This window comes from Rhincodon typus, unplaced genomic scaffold (genome assembly GCF_021869965.1).
Source record: "Rhincodon typus isolate 14 unplaced genomic scaffold, sRhiTyp1.1 hic_rhity00002391, whole genome shotgun sequence".
NCBI classification, from domain to species: Eukaryota; Metazoa; Chordata; class Chondrichthyes; order Orectolobiformes; family Rhincodontidae; genus Rhincodon; species Rhincodon typus.
In genome coordinates this window covers 2,926-17,958 of record NW_025968029.1, presented here as the reverse complement: position 1 = coordinate 17,958, position 15,033 = coordinate 2,926, and the positions used below count along the sequence as shown (strand labels likewise).

Below are 15,033 nucleotides of genomic sequence, written 5' to 3'. Positions count from 1 at the left end.
TCTGCTGCTAGCTCCTTGGATTTGCTTTAAATGCTTACAAGGGATAGGGTTATTCCCCCTCCCTGTTTTAAATGTGAAACATTTTGGATACTGCCTTGCACGTACCTGCAAGGCAACACTTGCAGTGGTCTCTGGAGCAGGATGATTAAACATAATGTGACTTCTACAAGTAGATTTTCAAAAGACAAGACATTTTTGTACCAATTTGTAACCTCAGTACATCTTCAAGTACTTTCCAGGTATAGTTGAAATTTGGTTGGGGGTGGTGGATGGAGAGATAAACCACAATGGTAATTTATAAAAAGTATAAACCTTGCAGTTAAGCCAAATCTTTATCCAGGGTTCAATTTGTGGTAAAACTAGAAAACACTTTCTTTTGAAGAATGTGACTGAATATTGAGGAATTCTTGCACACTCGGAGATTGCTGTTTTTAAAACCCAAGGTCTGAATTCACAGATTTCAAACCTTGACTGCACACTATCCCATCTGCTTGTTTGCAACTTCTAACGGGAATGTGTTTTTCTTCGATTCCTGCAGGTAAACGAGGACACAAAGGGAGGGCAAAGCAGTTCACGAACCCAGATGAGATTGATGCGCAGATGAAAGCAGAGAAAGAAAAGGCAAGTGTCTGATACTCCATAACTGAGTTGGTAATCTACAGGGCACTTCTGCCCATTGGGTACTTTAAATGTTGGCAGTGCTGAAGCGTTGCAGCTCTTGCAATTTGCATTTATAAAGCTCCTTTTACTGTAGTAAATCATCCCAAGACTCTTCACAACTTTTCATCAAATAATTTGATGCCAAGCCAACATTAGGTCTGTGACCCACCTCAGTGGGGAAGGTTTTAAGGAAAAGCATAAAGAAGGCATGAATAGCAGAGCTTTTTCTGGTTAAAAAGCTTTTGATTAGCAACTTGCAACTCAAGGTCATTATGTGATGCATTGTGAGGGTTCCTTTGCTGAGACTCAATGTTCATTTAACCGTTGAAATTGGAGTTCAGGTTGAGCTTTGGGGAGCAAATGGAAGAGGAAATAGGTAGTGCCATGGGTTATGGAGATAGTGGTCTTTTTCCTTCCAGAATGTAAACGCCCCTGTATTGCAATGGTGTGAAATAGGTTAAGGGACAATTTGCTGCAATGCCCATTTGTCCAACTGGCACACTAATACTGGAGAGAAGATGGGTTATTCTGCATCAGAGTTCTATCTGACCATGTATTTTAGGCAAAGCACACAATGTTTTCTGTTCTTCAACTTGAATTAAAACCAAATAATTTTGCAATATGTTAATGTTTGAGAACTAGGGCAGTATTCACCCCCATCCCCCAGTTCGACATGGGCACTGCAAAACTAGTCGTAAGCAGCTACCAAACTCAAAGAAGAATGTTAAATTGGTATGCAAGGTGGTGGTGTTGATTGTAGGACAGTGTACAACTGATGTTTGCAGACAGTGGAGCAAGTAAAGGACTTAATTTTCTCATGCCCTTTACCTCCCTTCCTCCCAGTTCTAGATTATAGATTTAACCAGTGAATTCTATCTGTTGCTGTCCATCTGTTTTTAAACCTATAGGCAAGAGACCAGCCCGAAAATGCAAGTGATCCTGATTCTGACAGCAGTGAAGATGATTTGGAGGTGAGTGCCCTTGACTCTGAAAGTGATAATTAATATTCTTTTCGTTATATCTGGCTAGGTTCTTATTATCCTGACAGATGCTAGCCATTTACTCTTGGCAGCTTCATGTCTGGTGAGCTGTTGTTACTGTTTTGTAATTCATTTCTTGCTTCAGAACTATTTGGTTGCATTTTGTGCAGTTAGTTTTCACGCCCACTTCCCCCATCCCTTAGCCCCAGGATATTTTATAGTGCAGATCTTCCAGTATTCTCTGATAGGCCACTGAGTCAGCTCTGTTCTTTGAGTCTGAGTGCTTGCTGTCTCTAGATTACCGTCTTGTGCATAACTCCTCAAATTGATCCTTTCCTCAAAATACAGTTTTCAGCAGTGTTTATCAGAGTGCAGGAACTTTAGCCTGCTCATTTCCGCCACCCCCCTCATCCCACTTGCTACTGTATGTTGAAATGTGTTCGAAGATTAGGTTAGTGACTGACTGAACGGAGTGTGTTCTGAGGTGGATCTCTGTTTGTAGAGTGGTACAATGTGACCTGGTATTATGGCTGGGCAGACCACATCTCCAGGAATAATGTTGGTCAGAGACTGCATGACAACATTTCCCTACAAAGTGATGAATAATTTCCTCATATGCTAAGTTTCGCAGTTGTCAAGCGGGGCCCAGGTTCTCATGTTCCTACCCAAAGAAGCAACTGTCCTTTTATGTTGGTTTAATTTTGCTGGGGTTCTATTATTCATTTGGAAATGCTTAGGAACAGGAGTAGGCTGTTCAGCCCTTTAAGCCTGTTCCACCATTTAGTGCGATCATGGCTGATCTTTGGCCCAACTCTCTATACCTGCTTTGACCCATATCACTTAATAACATTGCTTAACAAGAAAAAAATCAGATTTAAACTAACAACTGATCCAGCATCCACAGCTATTTGTTCCAAACCCCTCTCAACCATTGTGTGTAGAAGTGCTTCCTGGATCTCTCCTGAATGATCTGGCCCTAATTCTTAGACAATGCCCCTAGTTCTAGAATCCCCAACCAAGTGAAAATGTTTTTTTAATCTATCCTGTCTGTTCCTGTAAATATATTGACTGTTTTGATCAGATTGCCTCTGAACCTTCTAAATTTCTACTGAAAACAGGCCTCATTTGTACAGTCTGGCCTCGGACTTAACTCCTGAAGCCGAGGTATTATTCTTGTAAACCTACACTGTACTTCATCCGAGGCCAGTATATCCTTCCTAAGGTGTGGTGCCCACATCTGCTCTCAGGATTCTGTGGTGTCTAACCATGGCTTTGTATAAATGCAGCATAACTTGTGTCCTTTTTATTTTGAATTTTGTGCTTCATGTAATTTCCTTGCCCACCCCCACAGGGAGCACCAAAGAAAAGGTACAGTAAATAAGACTGATTTTAGTTCCTATAGAAACTGCCAATGAAGACTAAGAGGCAGATGCAGTAAATCTGCCAGAAGCCATTGATGGAGAGATGACGTACAGTCTGCCAACCTGTGACCTCTATCTAGGAAAGTCCAAGCCTTGTACTGTTCTGTTTTGGTACTGCTAGTACATAGAATTTACAGCACATGATCACTATATGTTTCACACATCTCCTCAACCCATCAGCTGATTTTACAATTCCCTTTTCCCTCCTGTTTCTCTCGTACTGCCTTAATGGTGTGAATACTATTCACCTCAACCATTCCACCTGGTAGTGAGTTTCATGTCCTACCCAAGTAGCGTGTAATCTTTAGTCATCTGGTAGGATGTTAACTCTACTCTTGCCTGAGTGCCCAAGTGCTGGTATTCAGATCCATGTCTTTGTCACAGGCAAAATCAGAGTACCTGTTGATTAATCTACCCTGTAATCTTTGAAGGACCACTGTGGACATCAGGGAGGCAGAAAAGCACAAATAGCCACTTGTTGCTCATTGCTATGTCACTTGTAGGTATCAGCATCCAAACAAAAGGACCGATTAACATTGGGTGCAGGCAGTGTTTTGTTTTTTAAGCATACTGTAGATGTTTCTTGTCAGTTTTTTGTTTGTTTGGAAGAAAGGATTTTTGTTGTTTGATTCGTTCATCAAGCTAATTTCAATCCTGGTGAGATTGAATCATTTTCTTCCCTCGTCACAGCCCAAGAAGAAAGGGGTGGAAGGTTTAATAGAAATTGAGAACCCAAACCGCGTAGTACAGAAGAACAAGAAAGTTACTGCTTTGGATCTTAATCCCCCAAACCGTGAGCTCAGCAGGCGAGAAAGGTAAAGAAAAGGTTCGGCCTCCTGTCCCATTTAAACGTGTAATCTTTAATGAAGTCTCTCATAACTACTCTATCGGCAAATGCACCATGCAGAATATGTACACCAACAACCCATGCTGCTGTCATTTGCTCCATCTCTATCCTCATCCACTATCTTCAAACCATGGAAATCCTACAGCGTGGAAGGAGGCCATTTGGCCCATCGAGTCTGCAACTGACCTTCCGAAGAGCATCCCACCAAACCCGGTCCTCCAACGTACACTGTAAACCCACATCTACCCTAGCTAATCCACCTAGCATGCACATCTGAACACTATGGACAATTTTAGCACGGCCAATCCACCTAATCTGCACATCTTTGGACTGAGGGCGGAAACCCATGCAGACACAAGGAGAGCATGCAAGCTTCCCATAGTCACCCAGTGCTGGAATTGAACCCAGGTCTGTGGCTCTGAGTTAGCAGTGCTAACCACTGAGCCACTGTGCCACTCAGCCAATTAATTTTCAGCCTCAACATTCTGTTGGCTTGGTTTGTCTCTGTTCTGAAAGTGTCGTTCGTCTCACTTCAGCCTGTCTGCCCCTGAAGCATTTCTTCATACCCACTGGAGGAGACAGTAGTGTAATGGTATTATAATTGTAATTAAGCCCTGACTTGCTTCAGTTTAAGCTGCAGCGGGGAGGTGCATTTGATATTCAGTAATTAAATCTGGAGTCCCTAACAACTTACTAATTGTGATTTTTAAAAACCCACCTGGTTCACTAATTGACTTTTGAAGCAATGAAATTTGCTGCTCTTACCTGGCCTTCCCTATACGTGTCTCTTCTCTCTTGTGAGCAAGAGCAATTGGGGATGGGCAATGCTTGCCTTACCAGCAACCCCCCATAAAAGAATTAAAATCTTTGCAGCAAATCACATCTAGAAGCAGCAATACTTTCTCCCACCTTTTACTTGCTGTGAACTTCAGCTTGTCCAAAACAGCCCATATCCCACTGCGCACTGACCCTCACTCGTCCATTGCCAACTATTTCTTGGCATTGCAACCCAATCCCGTGCATCTTAAATCGGAGCTCACTCCATTTCCATTAGGATCGGCCCTTTTTCAAAGAAAAGTTGCAAGAACGCATTCCCTCTATGGCTTGCCATGATGTGACCCCAGTGTTTGTTTAATCAGTTCAGAAGTCAGTTGCTTTACAGTCGAGTAATAAAAGTTTAATTGCGCTCTCAAGTTAAAACTATTCAAGATCAGGGCATCAAGTATATTCGAGATTGATTTTTGACTGCCACAGAGCTCAAGGGTAGACAGGAAAGTGAAGTTGAGGCTGTAATCAGAGCAGTTGTGATTCTATCAAATGCTAGAACAGACTTGAGGTACCGAATGACCACTGCTTCTAAATCTTTGTTCTTCAGAGGGCATTGGAGGATAAAACATTGAATATGTTACTCAGCTATTATAATTTTATTTAACTTCTCAATCCTCTTTGTTTCAGGGAGGAGATAGAGAAGCAGCAAGCCCGGGAGAGGTATATGAAACTCCATCTTGAGGGGAAGACTGAACAAGCGCGTGCTGACCTGGCACGGCTCGCCATCATTCGGAAGCAGCGGGAAGATGCAGCCAAGAAGCGGGAGAATGAGAAGAAAGGTCAGTGATGGGTTTAATTTAACGAGTGTCTGTTGAGTGCTGGATTGGAGTCTGATCTGGGTTGTTGAGACCAGGAAATTGGTCGAGTTAAAGGGCTGGGGATGGGATGTGCTGGTTATAAGGAATTCGTACCTTGATGGCTACACTCAAATTAGCACAAAATGAAATGACTGACAGTGGAGGGGTGCAAGTCTCCTTTGCCAGGCTGTACCTTAGATGAAGGAGTTTGAATCCATGCTGGGTTCTGCTGAGTCCACCTCCCCACCCCCAACCAAACCATGTAGATTCCTCCAAAAATAGTGGGATTTGGGAATTGAAGCTCCACGACCATCCTCACGCTAGCTGCGAGGAGTGCACACACATCTGAACGCACATGGAGAAACGGGTGCATGTAGATCACAATCCTGTGACTTGTGTATTGAAGTTTTCAGGGGGCAAGGGCGCAGAGAACAAATGTTTTTAAAAAAAAGTGTAAAATGATGAAAGTAATGTGTATGATTGCATGCTGTGCACACGGATAACATTTTCTTTTGCTTCCTATTTTTCTTCTCGCTCCCCCCGCCTCCCCCAACCTCAGGAAAAGAAGCCAAGGCCTAGCGCCAGATCGGCCCGACAGATTCATCTGGTAACTTGGAAGGGACAGGCTGGGTCAGTCAGACTGTCTGTCTGTTCCCACACAGCTCATCTCCTCTGCCCACCACAAACAAAACAACAAAAATACGCACATAAAAACTAACTACCCATTACACCACATTGCTGCAGCTGGGTCCGGCCAGAGGGGAGCCTGCATTATTTGAATTGTTACTCTTCTGATAGCCACGAATAAACAGGTGTTGTGTTTAAAAATTCAGCCATGTGCTTGTAGAAGCACCATGGGCATTCTGTCAAATGGAACACTGAAAAACTTTTTTGATGTTTCAAAGGAAGTGCCATGGTCGGGCACTGAAAATGTTAGCGTTCTTCTAAGTAGACTGACTTTGGGTGTTTAGGTCTCACCAGCTACAGGCCTGTTAAGAACTCCAAGTTCACTGCCTTTCCATCTCATAGTTGGCTTTCATAAATTTATCAATAGTGGCACTAAAATAACCTGAATTATATTTCTGGGGAGAGGTGCAGGTGGGATTTGCACCCAAAGGATAGCCTCTGCTGTCATTGTCCATCTGCAGCTGATATCTCTGACTATAGTTGCGTGAATATATTGTTTCATAGAGGGTTGGGGAGGGGTTTTAAAAAATTGGCTTCGCTCTTTAAACTTCTGAATGTTTGATTGCATAAATAGGCTACAGGGCTGTTTCAAGGGTGTTGTTTTTTTTGGTGGTTGAATTACTGACACTCGGTGTATTGAATCTGCATTCTCTACCTTCATTTGAACTCCTGTTTTCAATTTTTTTTCCCTAACTTGAGTCTGGATGTTTCATTTTCTTCCTCTTCATCTTAGTGTGGAATTACTGCCACACCAATGTATTTGCAAGCTTCGTTGGTTCTATGAGCTAGGTAAAATAAGGAGTGTCTTCTGGTGTGAGGTCAGGGACTATTGTTATCCTTTGTAAATCTAACATTGTCACGAATGGCAATTAACTTCTTTCTTCCCCCTTTGGGCAGGTTGTGAAGTGTATCTAATTTCTGTACTTGTGCCCGTTTTATTTTCTTACTGTTTGCTTTTGACTCCCTTTGTAGGATGGTTGAGTGGATAATCTCTCTCAAAAAAGATATCACCAGTGTTGGAAAACTAAACAGGCTCCTGAACTGAGGTTCCAGATTCAGCCCTTGAGGTGGTGGGACTGGGTGGTGTTGGAGGTTGAGGGGGTGAAAATGTTAAATTTTTGAGTTGCTCATATGCTCTCTGATCCTACTCCTGATTGCCGCTCAGTGGCTTCTGCTGGCAAATCCACACAAGCAATGGTGGTCAGACTGGTTACACAGCACTGCTCCTGGAGGTCAACGAACCTGTAACATTTGAGATGGTTGACCTACAGAAGGAATGTGAGAAACTGCTGTCTTCAAGCCCAGCAAGGTGTCTCTGCTCTGGAGCTGACTCTAGTTGTCAACACTTGATGTCAGAGTTGCCAAGGGTTGGTGTCAAGACACGTTCTCTTGGATGTGTCTAGGTTCAGTGGTATTTTTGTCGAGGAGGCTAAGGGATGGTCAGATGATATCAGAAGGTCAAATGCCTGCCCAGAAGATTGAGCAGCAGAAGAGAGAGATTGGTATTTTGCCCTTTCTCTTTCAGACAATGATTCGACCTTTAGATTTGCAGCAGTTTTAGTCTTTGGTTTCTGTTAACATTTTAAGGGGGCCCATCAGCAAAACCCGTAATAGCTTCTGCTTGTGTGAAACCTGCCAGCTGAAACCAAAATTCATTTACGGAAAGAATTCTCTGTTTGATGGAATGTTGTTTATTTTGACATGTCTGGTTCTGGATGTCCGGTTTAACTAGTCTTTCTCTGAAGCCATGCATTTAAAAAGCAAAGCAAGCCATGTGAAATTCAGTACATTTCAGACCATCCCTTGTGCTCCAGTTCCCTGGTTTTGGTCTTGTTAAAGCACTGATGATGCAGATCCAGGTCTCTGTAGTACATCGGACAAAATCACTTAGTGATGCAGCAGTGTTCACAACGCAATTTAGGACTCTCAGTTCACTATCCCCTTTCCTCTCCGGCTGTAGTACTTTAGTCAGTCTTGCTGAATCATGTGCCTCTTAGACCTCCATTTACATGTCAGCCAACTTGTCACCACCTCCTTGGGCTCGCAAGCAATGTGCTGCAGTTAACACAGGTATGCCGCCACTACAGAAAATCCCTCAGACTTGTTCTCCATTCAGTATAGTTACTTTAACCCGTGGTTTCCCAGGCCTACAGTTACATTCTCTGATATCAGCATACATTGTGTTATTTGTAAATTCCTTGCTCCTGTATTCACAAGTGCTCCTGAGGCAAGATTTAAGTTTGAAACAGCTCTTGCCTAAAACTCAAGTGACAATCCACCAGTACAACAACCTTCAGGTAGACTTGATTCAGAAGCGGTCAACTTCTGATATCTCGCCTACTATTTTGCCCACTGCATCCCTGCAGGTGTTTAACAAATGCATTGTCAAATTGCAAGAGTCCATTAGGTTTGATTTGCATCCATATTTCAGTGTGATTATATTGATGGCAGCATAATAGTACAGCAGATGGTTTCTTGAGCACACTATTTAGTTCATGCTCTTGACAAAAATCTCCCCATTAGCTCAAGAATGATCAAAGCCATTCTACTGGATTAATGTTTGAGATTTCAGCTGGTGATCTGAAACATTGGTGTAACCACTGTACTTCTGAGGGTCTTGATCCAACCTGCTTACATCCCTCAAAGCAGTGTGCTGCTTACTGTCAGACTAACTCAGATGGAAATACTGTGACCTGCAAACAGGACGGAAGCTACCTTGAGCTCCTCTGTACGGGCCATAACCGTAGATGGGTTTGACTCAAACTGACATCCCCTTTTCACTATTTTTGTCTTTATAAGAGATCGTTTTGTCAACCAGCTCCTCTCTGCAGTTGGGCACCCACTCTTCCATGCTCTAGTTTGTTTTGTGGGAGCTGTCACCTGTCTGGAGTATTCCATCTCCAAGCTTCTGTGGAGGGAGTTAATGAACTGTCAAAGGCTTTAGCCAACGCTGTGGGCTTCTGTTCAAAAGCATCCAGGCTGAAACCCCTCAACAATCTAGTGTTGCGACATAATCACAGGGTTAAAGAATGCTTTTTTTAATTTAAATTGAAATAAAACCTCTGGAAGAAACAGCCTTCAGCTTGCCTTGTATTTTTTTTATTAAAATAGGAGGGATCTTTCCTCTGCTCTTGATACACCAAGACCTGCCTATTCTGATTCTTTCTTGGCTGGCCTTTCCCACTGCACTGTTTTTCTTTTTAAAAAAAAATTCATCTGTGACTCTTTCCTAACCCTCATTCAGTCCCACACACCACCTGCACTCAATGACCAGTGGATTCTGGCCTGGCATTGCTTGATTTTAAAATTCTCGTGCTTATGTTCAAATCCTTCCATGGTTTCAGTCCTTCTCTGTAGTGCTACAACCCTCCACAATGTCTGCACATCTCTGGACTCTAGTGCATCTCATTTCCTTGGTTCCATGTTCATGGCTGTACCTTTTAGCTGCCTGAGCTCTAAACTCTGTGTATACATCCTGAAACCACCTACTTCTGAAATTCTTTAAACTTTACCTCTGATCAGACCTTCATGTCTCTGCTGATATCTGTTGGTGTGAAGTTTTAATGTTCCCAGGATGTTTTACGTCCCTGGTGCTGTGTAAAGCTAACCTGTGGTACCTGCTGCAGGATGGGCTGAGTGATGGAAGCAGGTTCTGTGGGCTAGGTGTTGGGGTAAGTGAGCAAGACCTAGCGAGAGCCTGGGTTCATGACAGGAATGCCTTGATAATGGGTTAGTGAGGGCATCCTGTGTGGCAGGAATTGTCTTGTACTGAAGTAGTGAAAAGCTTTGTTTACAAGCAGTACAGGCAGATCATAGTAAACAAGGACATATCAGAAGTTGTACAAAGACTTGCGGGCGTACAGGTTACATTGCATAGGACGTGGGCTAAGCAAGATCGATGTTAGGATGATCGGCATTAATTGAGCTAGAAAGTCTATTCCACAGTCTAATAACGGCCAGGAAGCAGCTGTTCCTGAACCTACTTGTGCATGTGCCCAGCCTCCTGTAGCTTCTGCCTGACGGAAGAGGTTGTAGGAGGTCATTACCAGGGTGCGATGGGTCCTTTCTGCGGCAGCGACCCATGTAAATGCAGTCCGTGGACGGAAGGTTGGCTTCCGTGGTGGTCTGGGCTGTGCATAACCACCACCTGTAGTTTCTGCCAGTCCTGGGCAGAGCAGTTGCTGTACCAGGCCGTTATGCACCCATACAGTATGCTTTCAGTGAATGAGTGATGGAGTGTGTGAGAGTCGGGGGGGGAAGGGTTACTGAATGGGCTGATGACTTGGTCAGGGTTGTTGGGTGACTGGGAATGGAGCCCACTCTCCTTTATCTTCTGGAAAATTACCAAGTGAAAGGAAACATAAAATAGGAGCAGGAATAGTCCATTTGGCCTGTCAAGCTTGTTCGAAGTCAACAACCCTACTCAAAAAGAGTGACACTAACCGAGTCTGGAGCTCAACAGCTGCAGAAGGTGCCTTTTTTGTTCAACTTTCAGTCGAAGCGGTGTTGATTCACTACAATCAATAGGTAAATTGGCCTGGTCATTATTGTATATTAAGCCTGTTCACTAGCTGGTAGGATGTTTGCAATTAATTTGGTTCTTGATACAAAAACTGCCGATGGAAAGTGTGAGCTGATATGCCCTGACCTTTATCAATTGGTTGCCACATGAACTTTGTAAGATGCAAAGTGGCTGGGAATATTGCAACACATGCAGTTGTTTGTTTGTGAATGATATGGCATTTATAATTGTAAATCATCCTAATGAGAACAGGCTAGAGACATGCTGTCTCTAAATCAGCTACAATGTTTAAACAAAACTTCTGATGTTTCCTGAATTGCAAAACTTGACATGTACTTAGCATTCTCCACCAGGGCCTTAACACTAATCTTTTTTTTTAAAAAAAAATCACTCAATTGTATAGTGCAATAGTCCACAAAGGATCATAGGCATCTTTCTTCAAGAAGCATTAGTTATGTGTTAGCTTAATGGTAAACACTCCATGAGCTAAGGTCTTTTCCCCAGGTTGGAAAACTAGAGGGCATACTTTTTAAGGTGCAAGGAAAAAGATTTAAAAGGAACCTGAAGGGCAACTTTTTCCACGCAGAGGGTGGTTCGTATGTGGAATGAACTGCCAGGGGAAGTGGTAGAGGCAGGTACCATTAAAATATATGAAAGGCATTTGGGCAGGTACATGAATAGGAAAGATTTAGAAGGAAATGGGCCAAATGCAAGTAAGTGGGACTAGTTGGGAAACTTGGACGGGTTGGACCAAAGGGTCTGTTTCTGTGCTGTATGCCCGAGAGTGAGGTAGGGTGAGAAAGCAGGTCTCCATAACCTACAGTGGGGGGATTGAACCCACATTGTTCTGCACCAGACCCCAGCTGACACTCCCCAACACCCACTATTCTCGACAATGCCAAGATGTTAATGCTGACTTCTAGATTGATGCTTGAAGTGCTTTACTTAAAGGAGAGCTACACTGTTGGAAGCACTGTCCCTTAAATGTAACTAAACCAGAAAGCTTTACCTCACCCATTCAGCTTGACATCAAGAACTGCACAGTGTTATTTTGAAGAAGGGCAAAGGATTTCTCTCTGGTATCCTGACCAAAACCTATTGCTAAATGAACCTGAAAGCAATTTGTCTGCTTATTCTAGAATTGATCTGTGTCAGAGACTCATGCACAAATTGGTTGCTACTTTTATGAGCATTGACTGACTATTATAAAAATGTGAAGTGCTTTGGAGTGTCCTGAATTATGCTTGTGCAAATGCACGTGCTGAGCATTTTTCCTCACTATATTATTCTGCACCAGGTATCAGCACAGGTTAGTGATATAATAGAGTATGACATCTCTCATTATTGGTTAGGATGTTGCTTTAATCCAGGCATTGGAGTATCTCAAACTAAACCAGTCCCACCTGCCTGCGCTTGGCCCATATCCCTCCAAACCCTTCTTATTCATATACTTGTCTAAATGTCTTTTAAACATTGTAACCATACCTGCATCCACCATTTCATCTGCGATTAAAAACCGAAAGAACTGCAGATGCTGTGCAGCAGAAATTGCTGGAAAAGCTCAATAGGTGTGGCAGCATCTGTGGAGAGAAAGCAGAGTTAACGTTTCGGGTCAAATGACCTTTCCTCTGGAAGTTCATTCCACATATAGACCATTTTTTTTTTTATTTAAAAGAAAACAGAAAAAGTTGCCCATGCCTGTTCTAAATCTTTCTCCTCTCACCTTTTTGTTGAGAAGTAATGAAATCACTACCTCGAGAAAGACTGGGGAGGGAGCAACCCAAAGATTTGGGATGGGATATTTTCAAATCTATTAGTTCAGCTATGCATCCCTGAAGCAAGTGGGACTTAAACCTGAGCCTCCAGGATCAGAGGTAGGATTTGAGATGAGTGCCTGCAGTCAAATATTTTTGTCAGGGTAGGTCCCTCTTGATATGGGCTAATGAAACTGCAATTCAGACATTATACAGTAGAGGGTGCTTGTGGCTTAGAATTAATGTGAGCTCCAGTCCCTGAACTGTCTCATTGTTGGGATGTTGAAGAATCTTTCAATATAGTGTTTTTTTTCCCTAAATTAACCAGTTCATATATGCACATCTGGAGTTGATTGGACTTAAACACAGACCTCCTAGCTCAGAGTTAGAGACACTGCCATTGTGCTGCAACAGCCTGAAATCTTCAGTGTATCATTAGTTGGGCCGTTAGTGCTTGGATCATGAATGATTAGAATCCCTACAGTGTGGAAACAGGCCCTTCGGCCCAACAAGTCCACACCAACCCCGAGAGCATCCTTCCCAGACCCGTTTTCCCACCCTGCGCACCCCCCCCTTCCCACAACCCACCTAATCTACACATCCCTGAATACTATGGGCAATTTAGGATGGCCAGTCCACCCAGCCTAGATCCTCCCTGGAGGGTATTCTGTACACACTGAAAGTGTAAATTTTTGTTTAAAATATCATAAGATTTAGGATGGGAACGTTGCCAAGCAAGGAGACCTTGGGGTGAAGGTTCACAGATCCTTGAAATTGTAATTGCAGGTAGACAGGATAGGGAAGGAGGTTTTTGGTAAACTTACCTTTACTGGTCGCTGCATTGAATATAGGGGTTGAGAGGTCATGTTGCAGCTGTACAGCACATTGGTTGGGCCACTTTTTGAATACTGCGTTCAATTCTGGTCTCCCTGCTATAGGAAAGATGTTGTGAAACTGGAAATGAATCAGAAAAGATTTGCAAGGATGTTGGAGGGCTTGAGCTACAGGGAGAGGCTGAATAGGTTGGGGCCATTTTCCCTGGAGCGTCAGAGGCTAAGGGGTGACCTTTATAGAGGTTAATAAAATCATGAGGGGCATGGATAGGGTAAATAGGCAAGGTCTTTTTCCCAGGGCAGTGGAGTCCAAAGTTAGAGGGCGTAAAATTTAAGGTCAGAGGGGAAAGATTTCAAAGGGATCTAGGGAGCAAATTCTTCACACAGGGTGGTGCATGTATGAAATGAACGGCCAGAGGAAGTGGTGGAAGCTGGTACGATTAGAACATTTAAAAGGCAAGTGGGTGAGTACATGAATAAGATTTAGAAGGATACGGGCCAAATACTGGCAAATGGATTAATTTAAGACATCCAATTGGCCTGAATGGGTTGGACCGAAGGGTCTGTTTCTTAAGCTGGAGAGGATTCAGAAGAGATCTACCAGGATGCTGCTCACTGTGGAAAGTTTGAGTTACAAAGAAAGGTTGGATAGACTGGGACTTGCTTCACTGGAGTGTAGGAAGTAGAGAGGCGACCTTGTAGAAGTTTATACAATAATGAACTGTATAGATGGGGTTAATGGTAGTTATCTTTTCCCTAGGATGGGGGTCTTCAAGATTAGGTGGTGTGTATTTACTGTGAGAGGAGAGAGATTTTTAAAACAAAACACTAGGGGCAAATTTTTTTTACACAGAGGGTGGTTTGCACTTGGAATGGAATTCCTGACGAAGTGGTGGATGTGGATACAATTACGTTTAAAAGACATTTGGATAAGTACATGAATAGGAGAGATTTGGAGGGATATGGGCCAGGCGGAGCTAGTTTAGTTTGGGATTATGTTCTGTGTGGACTGGTTGGACCAAATGATCTGGTTGTGGTGTCTGTCACTGACTCTGTGATAGCTGAAAGGCTGCTCTCTGTGCTATAATGACTGTGACAATGTAATCATGTTTTAAATTTTCATGTACAGAATGATCATGATTGAAGATATGAGAAAGCTAAGCCTGACTTTGATGACTTGAAGACATTCTGAAGAAAGGAAGGAATTGCATGGGGTCATTGCCAGTTCCAGCTTTTTTTTAAATCAATAAATTCAGAGTTTTAAAATAGTAAAGATCCAAAGCTCAGTTTTGTTTTCCCTCCTTGTTTCCAAATCCCTCCATCCTGCCCCCCATTTGTACCTTCTACAAACATGATTAGGCCTCACTCGGCCCTTTAAACCTGCTTTCCCCCATCCAGTAAGATTGTGGCTTGTAGGCAAACAGGAGGCTGGAAGAACACAGCAGGCCAGGCAGCATCTGGCGGAAAGGAGCAGTCAATGTTTCAGGTATTACCCTTCTTCAGATAATGGCTGATCTGGTTTTTAACCTCAACTCTACGTTCTTGCATGTTCCCCGCTAATCCTTCATTCCCCTTGGTCATCAAGCATTTATTGACCTCAGTATTCAAAATATCTCGAAGCTTCTGCATCCACTAGCTTTTGGGGAAGGGAATTCCAAATGCTTTCAACTGTCTGAGAGATCAAAAATATATCCTGCAACCCAT

At 43.0% G+C, this 15,033-nt stretch overlaps 1 protein-coding gene across 3 annotated transcripts; it reads left to right on the top strand.

The window, feature by feature from the left end:
- The first annotated feature begins 528 nt into the window (after positions 1-528).
- Positions 529-14,597, top strand: LOC109922861 (28 kDa heat- and acid-stable phosphoprotein). Of its 3 annotated transcripts, XM_048593137.1 has the most exons (6): positions 529-621; positions 1,569-1,631; positions 3,752-3,876; positions 5,364-5,515; positions 6,093-6,140; positions 14,459-14,597. In XM_048593137.1, the coding sequence occupies exons 1-5, from the start codon at positions 601-603 to the stop codon at positions 6,110-6,112; spliced, it is 381 nt and encodes a 126-aa protein (XP_048449094.1). In that variant the 5' UTR covers positions 529-600; the 3' UTR covers positions 6,113-6,140; positions 14,459-14,597. The 3 variants fall into 3 exon arrangements, with proteins under 3 accessions (XP_048449094.1, XP_048449095.1, XP_048449093.1); XM_048593138.1 differs by lacking the exon at positions 6,093-6,140; XM_048593136.1 differs by lacking the exon at positions 14,459-14,597 and having other exon boundaries at positions 6,093-9,294.
- Positions 14,598-15,033: the final 436 nt, after the last annotated feature.

Excerpts from the sequence above, each read along its gene's own strand:
- LOC109922861 (XM_048593137.1), top strand. The coding sequence starts at position 601 with ATGAAAGCAGAGAAAGAAAAG. Across the intron at positions 3,877-5,363 it reads GAGCTCAGCAGGCGAGAAAG|GGAGGAGATAGAGAAGCAGC; the intron begins GTAAAGAAAAGG and ends TCTTTGTTTCAG. Across the intron at positions 5,516-6,092 it reads GCGGGAGAATGAGAAGAAAG|GAAAAGAAGCCAAGGCCTAG; the intron begins GTCAGTGATGGG and ends CCCCAACCTCAG.